This window comes from Megalobrama amblycephala, linkage group LG7, assembly GCF_018812025.1.
Source record: "Megalobrama amblycephala isolate DHTTF-2021 linkage group LG7, ASM1881202v1, whole genome shotgun sequence".
Taxonomy (NCBI): Eukaryota; Metazoa; Chordata; class Actinopteri; order Cypriniformes; family Xenocyprididae; genus Megalobrama; species Megalobrama amblycephala.
Window position 1 is genome coordinate 28,952,002 of NC_063050.1, and position 17,987 is coordinate 28,969,988.

The following is a 17,987-nucleotide window of genomic DNA, read 5'->3' on the forward strand; positions in this document are numbered from 1 at the left end:
TGTGTGCTAACTGTCTTTTTAAGGTACTGGAAACAAGAAATCTAAACCGCACTGGACCAAGGACAAAAAACGCTATTCTTTTAGAAGACAGGGGAAAAACACCCAAGTCTGTCATAATAATCTTTCACTCTTGCTCACAAGCCTGGCATGAGAAAATGCAAGTCAGTACTTCTTCCTTCTCAATTAACACAAAATCATCCATTGCGATTGAGTTCAGCGGAAGACTTACAGGGCCTATTTTGGTCCCTTAATTATTTTATGGCTAAATGGTTACAAATGACTTTAATAAGGTGAAATACTTAATGACAGCCTTAAGGTTCCTTAAGTTTTTTCTTGCAACCCATGTTTCACTAAGGGTTCCCTTAACCTTATAACTTATAACTCAAGGGCTTTCATGCAACCGGCCCCTGAGCCTTGGTTTAACAGTAGTCGCATATGCTCTGACAAGTCAAGACGTGTTGTCTCATTCCCCATTTCTTGTCCTCTCTCCTCTCTCATCATTAGAAGTGGCAGAAGACCAAAAAAAGAAATCACACCCTTGCCAATTGTGCAGTGAATTGTGCTATGATCCACACATGGCTAGGACACAACAGATCAGCCGACTGTCCAATTACTTTTGGGTTGTGAATAAATGAGGGTGTAATTTCTACACAGTTCACGGTTTATGGATGTAAATGCAGTCAAATTAAAGCTGGCCTTCCGTACCGCAGGTGCACATTTTCAAATCAAGTGCATCACAGTCCTAACACTGCTGTCGAATATCCAAAACACGCACATTCAAGCTCTCTCTCTCTATATATATAACTGTGGCATTATCTTGCGCCGTTCTCCTAGCATATGTCTGGTACGTTAGTTTGGCGCACTACTCAACCTCACACCCTGTAACGGTATAGTAAGGTCTTTTCTCACTCTTTACAGCTTTATTCTTGCTCCATTGTATTTAAATCATTTGTCTACCACTTGTTCCGCTGTTTCCGTCTCACATAGAATTGAATCTCACCTCATGAAAGCATGCGAGTGTGCTGGGGAGGGTTTTACACCAGAATGCGTGGCATGTTGTGAAAGCTCATAATAGATGTTCTTTAATATCCTTTGCTCAATTCTGTGGGAGATAGCGCTCGGTTTAACAAGCCCCTGTCTCTGCACTGCCTTATCTGCAGGCAGCAAACATTTAATTTGAATTTAGCTCTTTTTGACATCCATTGGATGAAACAAGTCCTCCACAGTGAAGTGGCAAATCATCTTTTTCATGGTTGATACACAACAATGCCCCAGGTAATCTGGGTGGCTTCTTGATATTTTAGTAATTTTTGAAGCTTGCATACTATACGTTGCTCAATGTGTTAAATGTTTGTCATTTGAAGGTCAGCATGTCTTTGGTAGCTGAAACAGTTCCAACTGCATTTAGTCAAGAATCTGGCTAATCTCAAGTTCTTCCACCACAAAATTCTGTTAGTTTAATGCAAAATGAATGAGGCTTTGATACAGTAATTGACGATGACCTTTATCTTTACCCCGATAGGTTGTTTTACTAATGGACTTGAGAATGTAAAGCTCCCCTAAGAATAGGTTTCAAAAAGAGTGATAAGAAAGGATATAAATGACATGCTGATAAGGAGCCTTGTATCTCATTTATGAGAATATATCATCTCCACAAATACAAGGCTGTAATCTAGTGGCACCTCCACTCAGGAACTGAGAAGATATTAGAGCTGTTTACAGGCTGTTTTTATGTTCACAATACTCAGACTGCCCTGAAAAACCTGTTGATTTTAGTGTGTGCTGGTAATTCAGTCACATATAGGTACTAAGAATGAACCTAAATAATGAAATCATGTCCTACTTCTTTTGAGTGAATGGGTTTGAATCATTATATGAATTTTTGCAGTAGATCATGAGATGCTATAACACCATTTTCAAGCAAATGTCCTTATATTTTTTTGTGTTTTTTTCCCCACAAAAAAGAAAAAAAAAGAAAAGAAGCCATTTTAACCCATTTAGAGTGTGATGTTAGAACCAAGATGCTATGGGTGACCCTTAATCATAATTCAGTAGGACTGCCCTCTTTATATGTTGTTTATTATGAATAAGCAAAATAAGCTAATGTTGTAAGTATGTAAAATTATTATTATGTAACATCTGTTTAACTTATAACATATAAGGTTATATAATTATATATTATATTATAAGGTTTAAATATATTATAAGGTTAATAATATAACTTAGATTACACATTTTTCATTTTTACTCAAATTAGGGTGATGCAAAAATGAGTACACCCCACAACAAAAACTACTACATCTAGGACTTTGTATGGCCTCCATGATTTTTAATGACAGCACCAAGTTTTTAGGTATGGAATGAACAAGTTGGTGACATTTTGCAACATCTGTCTTTTTCCATTCTTCAAGAATGACCTCTTTTAGAGACTGGATGCTGGATGGAGAGTGATGCTCAACTTGTCTCTTCAGAATTCCCCATAGGTGTTCGATTGGGTTCAGATCAAGAGACACTAAATCACTTTCACCCTGTTCTTCTTCAGAAACCCAACAGTGGCCTTAGATGTGTGTTTAGGATCATTGTCATGTTGGAAAAGTGCATGATGACCCAGGGCACGGAGTGATAATAGCATCTTCTCTTTCAGTATAGAGCAGTACATTTGTGAATTCATGATGCCATCAATGAAATGCAGCTCCCCGACACCAGCAGCACTTATGCAGCCCCACATAAGGACACTGCCACCATGTTTCACTGTAGGCATCATGCATTTTTCTTTGTATTCCTCACCTTTGCAATGCCATACAGTTTTGAAGCCATCAGTTCCAAAAACATTTATCTTGGTCTCATCACTCCAGAGTATAGAGTTCCAGTAGTCTTCATCTTTGTCAGCATGGGCCCTGGCAAACTCTAGGCGGGCTTTTTTTGTGCCTGGGCTTTAGGAGAGGCTTCTTTTGAGAAGAGTCGGAGTACTGCAGGTATTTGGAAATCTATAAACAGCAGCAATAATAATTATAGTAATAATAATAATAAAAAAATGGTAACAGCCAATGGGGTAAGCAAAATAATCTTATTTCAAACCAAAAATAAACCGATTATTTTGCTTACCCAATTGGTAGATTATTTTGCTTGTTTTAAGGAAAAACTTAATTTTTACATTTTTTTTCTTAAAACAAGACAATATTTTTTACTTGTCTAGAAAATGCTTCTTGGTTTAAGAATTTTTAGATATTTGAACTGGACCTCTACTTCCGCCAACAGGACCCCGATTTCGGCCTCACTATTCTTTTTCTTGCCGCTCGCCATTCTCAAGTAAAGAATTTGGACGTTGAATGATGCTCTTTTATATGTTAATGATATTAATTAGAGGGCATTTACAAGGATCTGAAACCATTCATCTGCACACAATTTCAAGATCATTTGCGATTTATATATTTCACATGTGAAAGAGAGGTGTACGCACATTTTTTTGTGTGTACATTCGTTTTTCGGAATCGCACGTAAACACATTTGAGAAATAATCTTAGATCAAACGTAGGAAAGTTTCTACACAACATTTTATTAATGAGGCCCCTGAAGACACTCCTGTCGAGGTGTTAACTTCCGTGGATGACCTGGACGTCTCTGTGAGATGGTTGCAGTTCCATCTTTTTAAAATTTTTGTACCACTTTTGCTACAGTATTCTGACTGATAAGTACAGCTTTGCTGATCTTCTTGTAGCCTTCACCTTTCTGGTGTAAATAAATTGTTTTCTTTCTCAGGTCTTGTAACATTTCTCTTCCATGTGGTGCCATTGCTGACAGCATGAAATGGGAAGGGGTTTTAACACCCTTTTATAGTCAACTGTCTGCTGGACACCTGTTTAATGAATAATTAGACTCAACTGTGGTTGAATTCTTGTTAAATTAGACATTTGTAGTCTAAAATTTAGCTTTGCTCCAGAGACTTTCAGTGGGGTGTACTCATTTTTGCATCACCCTAATTTGAGTAAAACTGAAATTTTTGTTCTCTAAGTTATATTATTAACCTTACTGTCATAAGTTAAACAGATGTTTAAAATATTACTTTTCAAAGGGGGTGTACTGATTTCCGCCAAGCACTGTACATCATATGTGATATAGTTAAGCTTTATCATGAGAAATGAGGGCAATATCACACGAGTGCTGTTTTTCTGTCCAGAACAGCACAAGTGCAAATGTGATACTGATTTTATAGAACAGTTCAATAAATAATAATATATAATATTGTGATATTTTAGGCATAATATTCTCTGTTTTGATCAATTTTGCCAATGAAAATATAAAGACAAAACAGAACTGCTCGTCTCTGAACAACATAGCCACTACAAGCCCAACAAGCCTAATGGTTCAATGGACTATTCATAAAAAACAAAACAAAAAAAAAACCAGTTACTTCACTCCTGAATGAATCAGCCATTGGAATGAATCAAATAAATGAATGACTCAATGACTTAATCATTAAGACATTTACCGCCACCTACTGGCAGTTTAAGTTTCTAATTTAGAGTATAATTTCATAAAAAAAAAAAAAAAAAAAAAAAAATCATATTTGCATAGTAATAAAAAAAATAATTAAAACTAAAATTAAAGGTATAGTTCACCCAAAAATGTGGTCATCATTTACTCACCCTCATGGTCCAAAAGAGAATGTGTAATCAATTCTTTATTTATCGTTTATTATAAATAAACTTGAATTAATTAGAAATAAATATGAAGAAGAAAAAAAAAAAAAACAGTGATTGAATAATTAATTCATCAGATTAATAGACTATGAACTGGTTGTAATAGTAAGACCTTGGAAATTAGCACAAAATCATAGTCATACAGGTTAGAAAAATATTCTAGGTAAAATGCATCTACTAACTTGTAACATTGCATACAAAAGAAACATTGGAAACAGTCAAGAAGTTGGAAACACAACTTTGCTCTTTTGTGAAAGTAGCCTTTTCCATATGAGAGACCATCATTATAGAAACTAAAATAGCATTTCCTGAAATGTTACTGAGCAAATGCATTAGCTAACACACTTTTTCTAATCTAGGAGTTCTAAAGAGAACAGAAATGTGTTTAAACCAGAAGTTTGAGGATGTGCTCAAAATGACTGCGTACTAAAATAGGCAGCCAAGCACATTTGGACCAAGAAGAAGACATGGAGTAAACAAAGAAAAGCCGCTTCACATTTGGCACTGGAGTCCACAGCGGGAGGAGAAGAATGGTTCTTCTATGGTTGTCTCAAGGACTTGCCAGGGCGGATATGGTTGAGTGAACTTCCTGAGCCTGTGAGAACAGAATGTTCCACTATTTTTGTTTCTTTAATGGCATTAGTACTCTGTCCTTTTCAGTTTTAAAAAGATTTCACGCTGTGGCCAATCACTGGTCTGTAAATGTCAGGTCCACGGTGCTCAGACTGTGGTACAGAGTAAGCCTTTCTGATTTTCCCTCCAATCATGGTAATGATCGTTTAGGTAAGCACTTCCCACTGCGGCTGGTTTTATTATTTGCAATTTGACTGAGGCTCATTTTGTTAGAAAGCCCCGTGAGCACCGTTTTTCTTGCAGCCTGGATATTTTTTAAAGGTTGCCCTTAAAATGTTTAAATGGACATTCGGTAAAGTAGTGCACCGGAGACTGCATTCAAATTGAATTTGTCAGCGGAATACGGGAAGACTCTTGAGCAGCCTTGAGATTTGGCCTGGTCTCCATTTTAGATGTTGGACTGAGATATTAATACAGTCTCTAGTGTTGTGTTTCCCGTAAACGCATGTGTGTAGATGTCGTAAGACGTCTACTTTTCTACAGGGCTCTACTTGTACTAGTAGGTACAGTGCATTTCATTTGAACATCAAAGCTTTGCTATGAGCTGCATATTGTATTATAAAAACAAAAGATGTGAGCGATTTGATGAAATAGTAATTGAATCACTCTTATGAGGTACGGATGTCTGGAGAAACATCTGTGAAACAAGTTGGCCATTAAATATGCAACAGCATATTCAAAAATTCCTTTTGCATAAGATGGCAGTGCTTTAAAGAGAATTATCATGGCCTGAAGCTCATTCAAGTACTGCCATTTAGCGTGTGTGAATCTGATTGAAATTATCTCCATTCTGCTTTTGTTTATTTATATCCAGTGTTGAAGTAAACTAAAGCCTGAATAATATCTTATCTGAAACCACGATCTGACCTTCATGTATAATCATTTTTCAGTTGCAGAGCTAAAGATGAAGTGTGCACTTTTTTTTTTTTATGTTAAAATAATTTCTCAGTCCCATAGCAACATGCAGAGACAGCTGACACATTTTTAAAATTTCCCCAAAAAGTGCAAATAAGTTTAAAAATTATGAAGCTAACCAAATGGCCCTTTTCTATCATTTCTGTCAAGCTCGACAAAATGTGCGTTTAGTAATTCGGTCACAATTGTTGCAGTATAATTGCGTAAGTAAATCCTGAGAAATACTTATTAACACTGCATATGTTATGCATTATTTACTGTCATCACTACTGTAAATACTTTGTTTTTGGGAGGGCTCTTAAAAGCTCTGTCTGCTGCTTTTGAAGCGCTCTGACAACATCATGTTCAGAGTTCTAGCTCTACCGTCATTAGTCATATAATAGAAGACAACATAACTGAGTTATTTTTCTTGTGGTGCTGCTAGATGCCAAAAATGACACTCTTCACCTTGTAGAATTATGTGGTGTACGCTGTTACCTGTTTGTTCTGGAATCCATTTGAACTAAGACTTTGAGACATTGTTCTGTGTTCAGTAATGCTGTATGTTGTGAAAAGTGGTGGCTAAAGGAGATTTTAATTAAGCTAAATGGCAGATATTGGCAGAGCAGTCTGGCAGCTAATCCTTTCATTAGGCAAAGGTCACTGTATTAAAACCTGAGAAATGGCAGGGAAGTCTTCAGCGAACATGAAGTCAGGAGGGGGTCGCAGTGTGGCGTTGACATACTTACCTTCTTGTCAGTTAAAAAAAAAAAAAAAAACTTTGTGAGTTGTGAGCCTCATCCTGGTCAGCAAAATGCAGCCCTGAGATAATTACTGTACATAAAAGGAACGAATTTCATGATGAAAGGATGAATTTCAATTTCATGCTGACTTATTTTTAAAGGTCCCGTTTTTCGTGGTTTTTTGAAGCTTTGATTGTGTTTATAGTGTGCAATATAACATGTGCTCATGTTTCGCGTGTAAAAAAACGCAGTATTTTTCACATAATTTACTTATCTGTATACCGCTGTTTCCACTGTCATAAAAACGGGCTGATGACTTCCTTGTTCTATGAAGTCCCTCCTTCAGAAATACGTAACGAGTTCTGATTGTGCCAGCGGTTCCTGTGTTGTGATTCGACAGCAGCTTAGCGAACCTTGCCCGGAAAGGTCACGCCTCTTACCATAACGTGGAGATGCACGCGCTCAGTGTTATTGTAAACATCTTTAATTTTACCCTATCAATTTGAGCCGGAATCAGACCCGGTGATTGGACTGCGGGATGAAAATAACAGCGTTTCGACGACATGGCGACAAACACACTCTACAAACGCAACTCTTGTGTATTCCTGTGGGCGGAGGTTAGTCAAAAAACTGTTTTAGTGACGTCATTAAAGAAGGAAGTAGAGGGATGTAGTCCAAACTGGCCGTTCGATGTAGGCGACTTCTGTTAAATAAAATATCTCGCTTGGCATTGAACTTTGAGCTTTAAAATTTTACAGATTTTATTTATACTCTAACAACAACATTACACACTAACTAAAGTTTGAAACATGGGATCACGAAGAACGGGACCTTTAACACTAAATTCTTACTAAACTCTTGCCCATAACAGCATGCTTTATTTGTGATTACCTTGTTCACCAAGATGTGTACGGACACAGATAAGCAATTTCAGAACACTGTGTGTGACAAACACAAAACTTGTTTGGTGATGGATATGAGCTTGATAGAAGATCTTGTATGTCAAACACACAGTAAGTATTCATTACTTAGCATTCATTAATCAGAAAATGTGTTTGCACCATCAAATATAGTACATTAGGTACTGGTATGTTTGCTAAAACATCATAAAGTCGAATGGAACAGATAGGAAAAGAACTCGACTCGGCAGACACAGTTGCAAGGTTTATTAGAGAATCGGGACTATAAAGGTATGCAGGATTCTACTAGTCTCTGAGCAAACCACACAACTAGTCCTTTTCTAAATGTAATACTATAGCAAACCTGGCTGCCATGGTTAGTGATACAGTAATATAATTAAAGAAATGGATTTTTAAATGCAAAAACTAGTGTATCAGGTCACGATATGGATAACTGGGAAGAAGAAAGAAAATGCCTCAACATAAGTTATTCCTATTACTATGGGTCATATTAATTTTAAATAATAATAATAATAATAATAATAAAAAAATTATTAGGAAGGAAAGCAGCACCTCTGCCTCGGTTAGGGCTGACACTACTATACCATAGATTATATTCTTTAATATCTCTGTGTATATATGGCCAGTCAGCGAGAATGAACATCACATGAATTGTACCGCAGCCCACACTGTAAACGTCTGCTTCATGAGTTTGTTTGTTTCTCATTTACAGCGGAATTTGGTTCGAAGAGGATGGGTAGCCAAACCCTCCAACTCACAGACATTTACTGGGCACATACACACACGTCGCTGCATGGAACAAGATACAGCTCCAAGAAAATAAGCCGTAACAAGGAGAGGAGAAGAAATCAAGAGAGGAAGAGGAGGAGGAGTTTTGGGCATCTGTGGTGCAGAGTTAAAAGGAGTCCATGGCCTTGAATTCGCTGAGGGCTTGGACGGGGGAGATGTGTTTCTTCTGCGAGCCTCGCCTGACGCGGGTCTGGCACTCCTCCGGTTTCTCTCTCTTCACCAGGGGTTTCTTCTCCGGGGCCTTCATACGCCAAGAAACCACTGGGGAATTGACTGCTGCCGTGCCGTACACCTTCTGGTACTTGGTGGAAGCTACGTAGGAAGCCTTGACCGTGAGGACCACGGCATTCATCAAGTTCTTGGCTGCCTGGATGAGGGATGTAGCACTGTCCAGCTGCATATGAAGCAACAGGGAAGAGAACATTCAGGTTAGTGTCTGTATTTAGTGAACAGTTGTTCAGACATGAAACTTGCCGCAGACTGATAGGTCCATTACATGCAATTTGTTAGCAGTCACATCATTTAGCCACATCGATTGGCCTCTGCTGATTCTGCAGCCATTGAGCTTGCATGCTCAACATTTAAATAGTCTGGTTCAATGTTTGTTGTAAGTTAGTCCTGCAATGTGCTATCAGAGTTCCTCTGAAACCCTCCACCTCCCCCAGCTCCACCTGTCTAGAATTGCCACATGATTTATGTGCCTATTCATGTAGCAGCAGCAGCAGCAGCATATCTTACATGCTCACAGCAGCGTGCCTATCTATTGGCAGTAGAGAGTCTATAATTGCTCTGCAGCAGCAACATGCGTAGCAGATCTAGTCCACCAAGACCTAATACATTTTTATACCCATTATAAGTGTTTTATAAGTGTTAGTTCACCCAAAAATGAAATTTCTGTCATTAATTACTCACCCTCATGTCGTTCCAATCCCATAAGACCTTTGTTCATCTTCCAAACGCTGGCTAAGTATTGGCTGAAGATGTACGTGTGAGCACCACGACACGTGTGTGATGCTAATGCAGCAGCTGGCCAATAATGAGTCAGCGTTCGGACGTAGAACAAGGAAGCACTGCACTGCTTTCGCTATGTCTGTAGTCACATGGACTATTTTAAGTCTATTAAGTCTTTAAGACTATTTTAAAATATCTTAATTTGTGTTCCGAAGATGAATGAAGGTCTTACAGGTTTAGGATGACATGAGGGTAAGTAATTAATGACAGAAATTTCCTTTTTTTTTGGTGAACTAACCCTTTAACATCAGCTCTCCAGAGAGTTGTAATGATTGAAATATGGCTATATACAGTATGGAATGAGCTATTAATAAAATGTTTTGAGCCAAATGCATAAAAAAAAAAAGAGAAAGTTTTTGCATAATTGTGCTATAGTCTTCAACTATTTGTCAAAGCATAAATGACCCTAATTGGATATTTGATGGATTAAATATGAATAATGTACGAAACACTGAGACCAATTGTTGTCTGATTGTCATGCCCATTATGTAGGTCTGTTAGTCCAACTTCACAAAAACCAGACTGCTATGATTTCAGTCAGACTAAAGCCATGATCACACTTTCAGGTTGTTATTAGACATCAGGCTCTGTGGCATCTTTTTTTTTTTAAATAAATAAATAAATTCAACATTTAATAATAAATACAGAATGCAAAAATATATTCCCCTTCTTGCAACAATGCAAACCTCATGTACATAATTAAATAGCAACACAATACGTATGTCTTACCCCTGAAACAATGAGTTCTCCTCCCAGGTTCTGAACCTCAGCCTTGACCTTGCTGCAGATGTTGAGCTGGTGGCAGTAGAGGGCGATTCTCTGGAGGTACGCCAATAAGTCCTGCTTACAGGCTGAGTCCGGACACTAAAAGAGATGGGAATACATAGCAGAGACATGACCTTTACATATTCACTGTGTAGAGCAAAGATGAGGGGAGGGTGGTAAAGTGATGATGACTGAAGATGAAATTAGTTCCATCTTGAAGATGACTCAGGGGTTTGTCATCATCACATATTGGCTAAATCTCGTAAATCTCCCGCTATCATCACGATTGTTTATTCTGTTAATGGGAACACTGTACACATAAATATACAGCACATCAGTAAACAAGCAAAATGAAATAGAAATTACTTCTTACCCATGAGGGTTCGAAGAAACATTTCATAATGGACACCAGCCCATATCACAGTGAATGAAACTTCCTTAATTTCCTTGAAAAGTTTTGAAACCATGGATGATATTTCTGATGTCATGACACAGCGATTTCTTATCTCATGAATATTAATTAGGTCTTGATGATGTTGCTGGGTAACCTTCCTGCAGTCACAAACTACTCAATAATCATAAGCCAGGGCTTTTGCATAAAATAATTGGCAATGTGTGCAGACTTTCCATTGAGATCAGACCAGTTTTCGTTATGTGCACTTGTTTACATCATTTAACTGACTTTCACTGTTTTACCTCTGATAACAGGATCATATCAGCTGTATTAACATTAATATAATGTCCACTCTTGACAGAAAACATGATTTTTGTGATCTCATGCATGCATGTATAATTGCACATCGTGAAGAAAATTTTGTATAGGCCTATTATAGTTTAAATTACAGTACCAGTCAAAAGATTGGACACATTACTATTATTATGTTTTTTAAAAGAAGTGTCATGCTGTATATCAAACATACAGAAAAAACAGCAATACTGTGATATATTATTACAATTTAAAATAATGGTTTTCTACATTAATATACTTTAAGATATAATGTATTTCTGTGATGCAAAGTGTCTGAACATTCATACCCCTATGGCATTTCATATAGGCTTTTAGCTTAAAAGCATGCACATTTGGAGAAATATTGATGGATTCTCATATGTTTATGTCAGTTTTCTATACAGAGGAGTAATATTTATTTAATATTTATTGTCATCATTATGAGCACTGGATACTCTGATGTACTGTGTTTTCAATTCATGCTTGCAGCCGGAGGGCGCTTTGTGCACATTTAGTCCACAAATGACTCGTGGTGAAGAACAGGCATTCCATGTGACATTCCAGGAACTAACAGAGGCTTCCAGAGATTGCTGTAACCATGGCTATAACATGCAGATAGACACTTTTGAAGATAATAAAAACATGATTGTGAAGATGTATACATGTATTGCCTCAGAATTTGCGACTGAATATCGCTCGCTCCGTGGGCGTGGCCGAATTAGTGGATAATGAGCTGACTCACAGACGTCTGACATGTCTCTCTTTTCATACAGATTACATAAACAGATCATTTTTGTTTTCGATTTGACTTACACAATTTAAAACCTGTCATTTCAACGTTTCTTTAGACATAAGTCTCATAAGTCTCTTTAGACATGATTAGTATTCACTAAGTTCACGAAGTTCATTTTCTGAGAACTATCAGATTGGACTTCATTTTTTATTTTGCAAAAAAGCACACCATTATTTTTTTACTCTGAGTGTACACAAATAAAAGAAGACATTCTATAGTTCCAATTGATAAATTACTTCTGTCTCTGACAAAAAAGAACAGAGTATTTTAAATCTGTTTCTGCAAAACACGCCGCCGCGTTTCCCGACTCCAGAGAGTTAACTCTTTGAAAGCACACATATCCTAAATTTGTTAGCATACTCCTGTCCTGCAAGTATATTTATCTGGAGATCTGATCTTCAGCATTTTGTCTTCTTAGAGGCATCAAAACTGTAATTTGAGCAATCAGATTAAATCACTATTACTGGTTGCGTACTTTTCTAGATAGTTTCAATCTGCTTATGTCCATCTGCATTTATATGTAAGAACAGGCCCTATTTTGTGTGCTGTTTCTGTCTCCCCTTTGAAGAAATACATGAGCTTGTCCCATTTAACATTATGATTTTTTTTGGATTAATAATTTTAAACACACAGCACCTTGAATGCCAAGACACAGCAGTTAACTCAGTGACTTTGCATAAAGCAATAAGTTCTGTCAGAAGTTGTAATATAGTTGGCTACATTTTTTTTTTCTCCCCTAGCTTTACATGAACTTTGAGTGAAAAAGACTGATGAGACACATTTAATAACAGTTGAAGCTGCTTTATCTTTGACATGGCTGAGCAGCTGTAACATCCTTAGTGTTTAGCGTTCAAGTGTCTCTCTGCAGGAAGCAACCTCTCGCTGTGCTGGGGACTGGCAAGAGGAAAGTGGAGAAATGGAGAACCCTCTTTTCTCGCCTCCAGGGCCCAGCAGCTTTAGGTCTGCCATGTCAAGTGCAGAAGTTACAGGAGTTGTAAGAGTGTGTTTCTAAGGAGGGCTGACTGCTGTCATGAACACATAAACCACTGCGACCCAGCCTGGCAGTGCTAAACAGCAGTGGTTTTACAGTCCAACAAAATTGTTTACAAAAGTAAACAAAAAATGTCTTAAAATCATTTAAATGTATTAACATCAGCAGACCTGCAAAGTTCCAACAATGTGCCCAATAATGACATTTTTGTCAAAAAACTGACATTGAATTTTACAAATTCTGTGTAGTCAGGGTCACATTTTCTTTCCAGTTGCATCCATGTCCAGTCCATGCTAGTTAACCCGTCATTTGGTAGAATATAACAAAATTAGGCAGATATTTGCACTAAAATACATATTTCCTTTTGAAATTTATTTTAATTTTTATATGAATAGCTACAATTAGCATAGTTGTTTTGACAACCATGGCAGTAAGATATTCTATCATTTTACATGTACCAAACCATTCAAAGTTCTTTCTTTTCTAGATTGTTTTGTCTTTTCCAGCACTGAGGAACAGCTTGATTATTGAGCACCCGGTTCTGTTTAACACCGCCTACTCAGAGACTCTTTCTGAAATGAATGCGGTCCCTTGATGCGTCCTGAGAACCCCAGATGGCCATTAGATGTAAATACTGTGTTAGTGGGTTTGATAAGGAACATGTCAAGCCACCTGTTCAGACTACCCAATATACACAACATGTGTGTTATATTTGGTTGTAGAGAGGATGGATCGTTGCTATGGGAGGAACACATTGACCTAAAGGGAGGGGTGTTCTGTTTTGAAAAGCAGGAACTGTCTGGCCGTCTCGATGTGCTTGTACACTCGGATTACACTCTGATCAGCAGTGTGATCAGATTCCACCTCACTCTTTTCGCTTTATCTAAGGGGAAAGAAATACTGCAAGAAAACAACAAAAAACAACACGAGGCCTGGCCAGTGGTGACACAGCAAGTTTCAGGCTTCTCATATCTTTTTGATAAGTGTCCCAGTGTTGATGACAACAAAAGGGTCATTCTTATTACACAGTACCCTTTTGACAATGAATGTGCTAATGTAATTTAAGGAAATATGTCTCTAAACAGGTATACCACACTGGTCAAGCTCAGACACTTTATTAATTATAGCTCAGGGGTGTTCAATGCTTCTGGAGGACCAATCTCCAGCAATGTTTAGCTCCTAAAACAGGACTAACTCTGGCACCCCGAGGTCCACTTTCCTGCAGAGTTTAGCTCCATCCCTGATCAAATTAATCTGCCTGTAGAGTTAGAGCTAATGGTGTGTTCCCTAGTTATTCTGGGAAATTTGTATTAATGAGTTGTGAAGTAATTACGACATCAGATGAGTTCACTTTGGTCAGAGCAAAATGGCAATGTACCTTTTCTACAAAAATATTAAGCAAGATTTTGTTTTAACTCTACTTCTACAAACAGATGAATAAAAAAATGCACATGAGGTGCATTTTTGCATTTATATGTTTCTATTTAGTTTCAAGGTGCTGTAAATTTAATTGTTAGAATATACGAAACTGTTGCTATCATATTTTGTACATGCAACTTAGACTTATTTTAAATACAAAAATTGTTTACTTGCAATCCTTTTTATATAATGCATTATAAAAGTATTTTTAATGCATTAATTATGCCTTGTAATGCATCTAATAATGCATTGTATGGTCTCATGAATAATTTTAACCACAGTTATAATACATTATAATACTTATGTTACGCCTTTAGAAAGTATAATGCATTAAAACAAATGACAAACAACCAATTTCAGATGTACAGTAACAAGGAATCTGCAAATATTATAATGCATTTTGACTTTGGTTACAATTATTTATTATAAAATTTGTTGTACCAGAAAAACTTTGAGGGTGTGTAAGAAAAGGCATGATATCATTAAGGGGAATAAAATGTTTGATCAGAGCAACTGAGAAAAACCATCAATTTACTACCAAAGTCTTGCAAGATGACCTGATGGAAGGAGGAGAAAAAAAGTAGAGTATAAGAACACTAGACAAGCATGGCCTTCATGTTGGGACATCTTGCCAATTGCCACTCTTGACCAAGAAGAACATAAAAGGCCGGCTTGAATATGCTAAAATTAATTTGAATAGATCTGTGGAATTCTGGAGTGATGTGACCAAACCAGTATGTCTGGTGCAAAAAAGGCAAAACTTATAAGCAGAAGAACACCATCTCTATGGTCAAACATAGAGGTGTTCCAGTTCCAGTCTTGTTATTGGGGTGCTTTGCTGTTGCAGGAAGTGGAAATCTTGACTGTTTGAAGGACATCATGAATTCTTTAAAGTATCAAGCCAATTTGACAAAGATAGTGATGCCTTCGGTGCAGAGACCGAAGCTTGAGGATCAATAGACTTTCCTGCAGAACAGCCATCCCAAAGTATACATCCAAATGTACTAAAGCTTGGTTCAGGGATCGCAGAATGTTCTTGAGTGGCCTATACAGTCTTCAGATTGAAATCTCATTGAAAATATTTGGTGGAATTTGAAGAAAGAATTGGCAACGTGAAAACCAAAGATTATAAGTGATCTGGAAGCCTTTTCAAGCAAGGAATGGGCCACGATTGCAGTAGAGAGAGGACAGAAGATTTTAAGCACTGACAGGCAGCATTTATTGGAGGTTATAAAGAATAAAAGATGCTGCACAAAATTTGACTTGTGGGGGTTGAATAATTTTGTACATAAATGTTTAAAACCAATTTGATTTATTATTATTATATATTTTTTTTCCATTATTCATCAACTTTCTATTCTATAATAGTTTACTAATGCCTTTGTTGAATTGTTTTTATAAAATGTTGTTCTCGGCAGCAAAATGTCTTGCAGGTCAAGAGTGCTGAATAATTTTGATTGCAAATGTAAGAATGAGCCCTATTTAGCCATCATGAAGATCTAATGTTGATCTTTCAGGAGCAGGATTCCACACCTTCTGCTCCATTTTATGACACCAATTTATATCTTTTTTTATTAAACAGAATGGAATGTTTTATAGTGTAACAAAGCAAGTAATAACTGATTTTTGGGCTGGAAGATATCATTAAGGATGTGTCTTTGATTAGCGACATTAGGGAAAATTAGTTGTTTTTTTTGTTGTTGTTTTTTTCCCCTAAGGTAAGACTGTTAATTAGTTGGTGGAATAGAGCAGTTCTTTTGGAGTAGTAGTTAATTAAGAAGGTGGAGTCAGGTGAAGTAATCAGTGAACAAGTATTCACTGAGCAGTCAGCACTGTAGTGGCATCCCTCATTGTGTGAAGACCAAGCTTGTGTAAAAACCTGTGACTCTACCTGCACAACTCCACTAAGCAGTGACAACATGCCGCATGCTAAGCTAATTCTTCTTTATTGCTTAATATTTGTTTCCTGTCATGTTCTTGCCATGTTCTTTCACTACATCCATGTAGTATATCACAGGTGCAAGTCTAAACATGTATGCACACAAAACAATCGTAGCCCTGGTGACCTGTGATCTCTTGGTTGGTCTGCCAGTTGGCCAGCAACAAAATTGAATTCATTCCTGTCTTTACCAGTCAGTCAAATCTCAACATTCTGCCTTTGACTGAAACATGGATTGCCAAAAACAACCATTCGACTCCTTCAGCATTCACTACCAACTTTGTCCTCTTCCACACTTCTTGCCCAAGTGGGCAGGGATATTTTAACAGAGGTATGTGCGTTGCACATAATAGAAGACATTGCTACCATCCATTAGATTTATTTGTCAGGAAAAAAAAAAAAAAAAAGAGTTAATTTTATGATTTTTTTTCTTTTTTTGCGCTTTTTTCATCTCCTGGGTTTGAATTTGTCTTCACGTCAACGTCACAGGATGTGGCGTTTTCTTACACCTATGACTCACTGGTGTCTCATAATTATTCATGAGATTGCATATCCTCATCCTATGAGAAGACATCTTGCTTAATTATTCATAACAGCACATGTTGGTTGATCTCAAATGACAGGTGCTTCAAGCTGTGAAGTCTCATACAGTAAGTGAGAGATGCATTAACAGGTCATCAATGAGTGTTTGTATTTGCTTTGTAAGAGTTTCGGCATCTCAAGTTTTCTTCCATAGACCCCAAGCCTCCAACACAAATGTGATTCATCCACACAGTGAGTATAACAGGTCTTTGAAACTCCTTAAATATAACCAATCTAACTGCTTATAAAAACACCTCAAAATAAGCCTAGTTATTATAGATGAAACATTGAGTTCATATATGATTTCGATGCCATAAAAATGCAAATGGTTGTGCATTTATTTGTCTATTAAATTAGAGCTGTCACGGGATACGTATGCATTTGTGTCATTTACGATGAGCTTACAAAACCATGTATATGTGTTTATTTTGTTGCATGTAACAGTAAATCGCAGCATGCGTTATGGGAAGCTCTGATGCTTTTAACTCAGAGCAAAATAAAACTGAATCAGAAGCCGGTGTTGTTCTCTCTTCTTAATTATGAGTAAATAAACCTAACTTGTATGACTTATATCTTTAAAAAAAAGTGCATAATATTTTATGAGAACATGAAAATGCACTACATGCAGGAACAGGCAAAGACAGTGCATGGTATAGTAGCTGCCATCAAGACATGCAAACCGACGCTCTCATAAGCACATCCTTATACTTTCTTTACTTTACAAGGGGTACAGTTGATTAAACATTAAAAAGTGTCAGTCAGTAGGTTCTGAAGATGGTGCTCATCTAATAATAAATTCAACACCTCATAGGAGCTCATTATTTTAAACACAACCCAGGGCTTTGATCTCACATCCTCACAGACAAATGGGGAATAAAAGGGTATTCTGACCTGGTCAGCCACGGCACGGGCAAGCTTGTCCATTCTGGATCCGGCCTCTGCGATTTTCTTTGCGGCATTGATCACGTCAGAAGAATTCTTCAGAGGCCCTTTGCCCCTGCGGTAGCACAAAAACCCAGATTGTTACTCTATTAGCTTATTCTTCACAACGAGGCAGAAAGCAAACTGCACAGAGCATGAA

General features: G+C 37.2%; 1 protein-coding gene across 1 annotated transcript in view; it reads right to left on the minus strand.

Annotated features, from left to right (window-relative positions):
* Positions 1-8,121: 8,121 nt before the first annotated feature.
* The window catches only part of LOC125272245 (catenin alpha-2), a 36,803-nt gene continuing 26,937 nt past the window's right edge, over positions 8,122-17,987 (minus strand). The window contains exons 7-9 of the mRNA XM_048196944.1: positions 17,798-17,903; positions 10,420-10,554; positions 8,122-9,073 (exon numbers count right to left, since the gene is read on the minus strand). Coding sequence (XP_048052901.1) covers positions 8,786-9,073; positions 10,420-10,554; positions 17,798-17,903 — 529 coding nt within the window. The 3' untranslated portion in view covers positions 8,122-8,785. The remainder of the gene's footprint in view (positions 9,074-10,419; positions 10,555-17,797; positions 17,904-17,987) is intronic.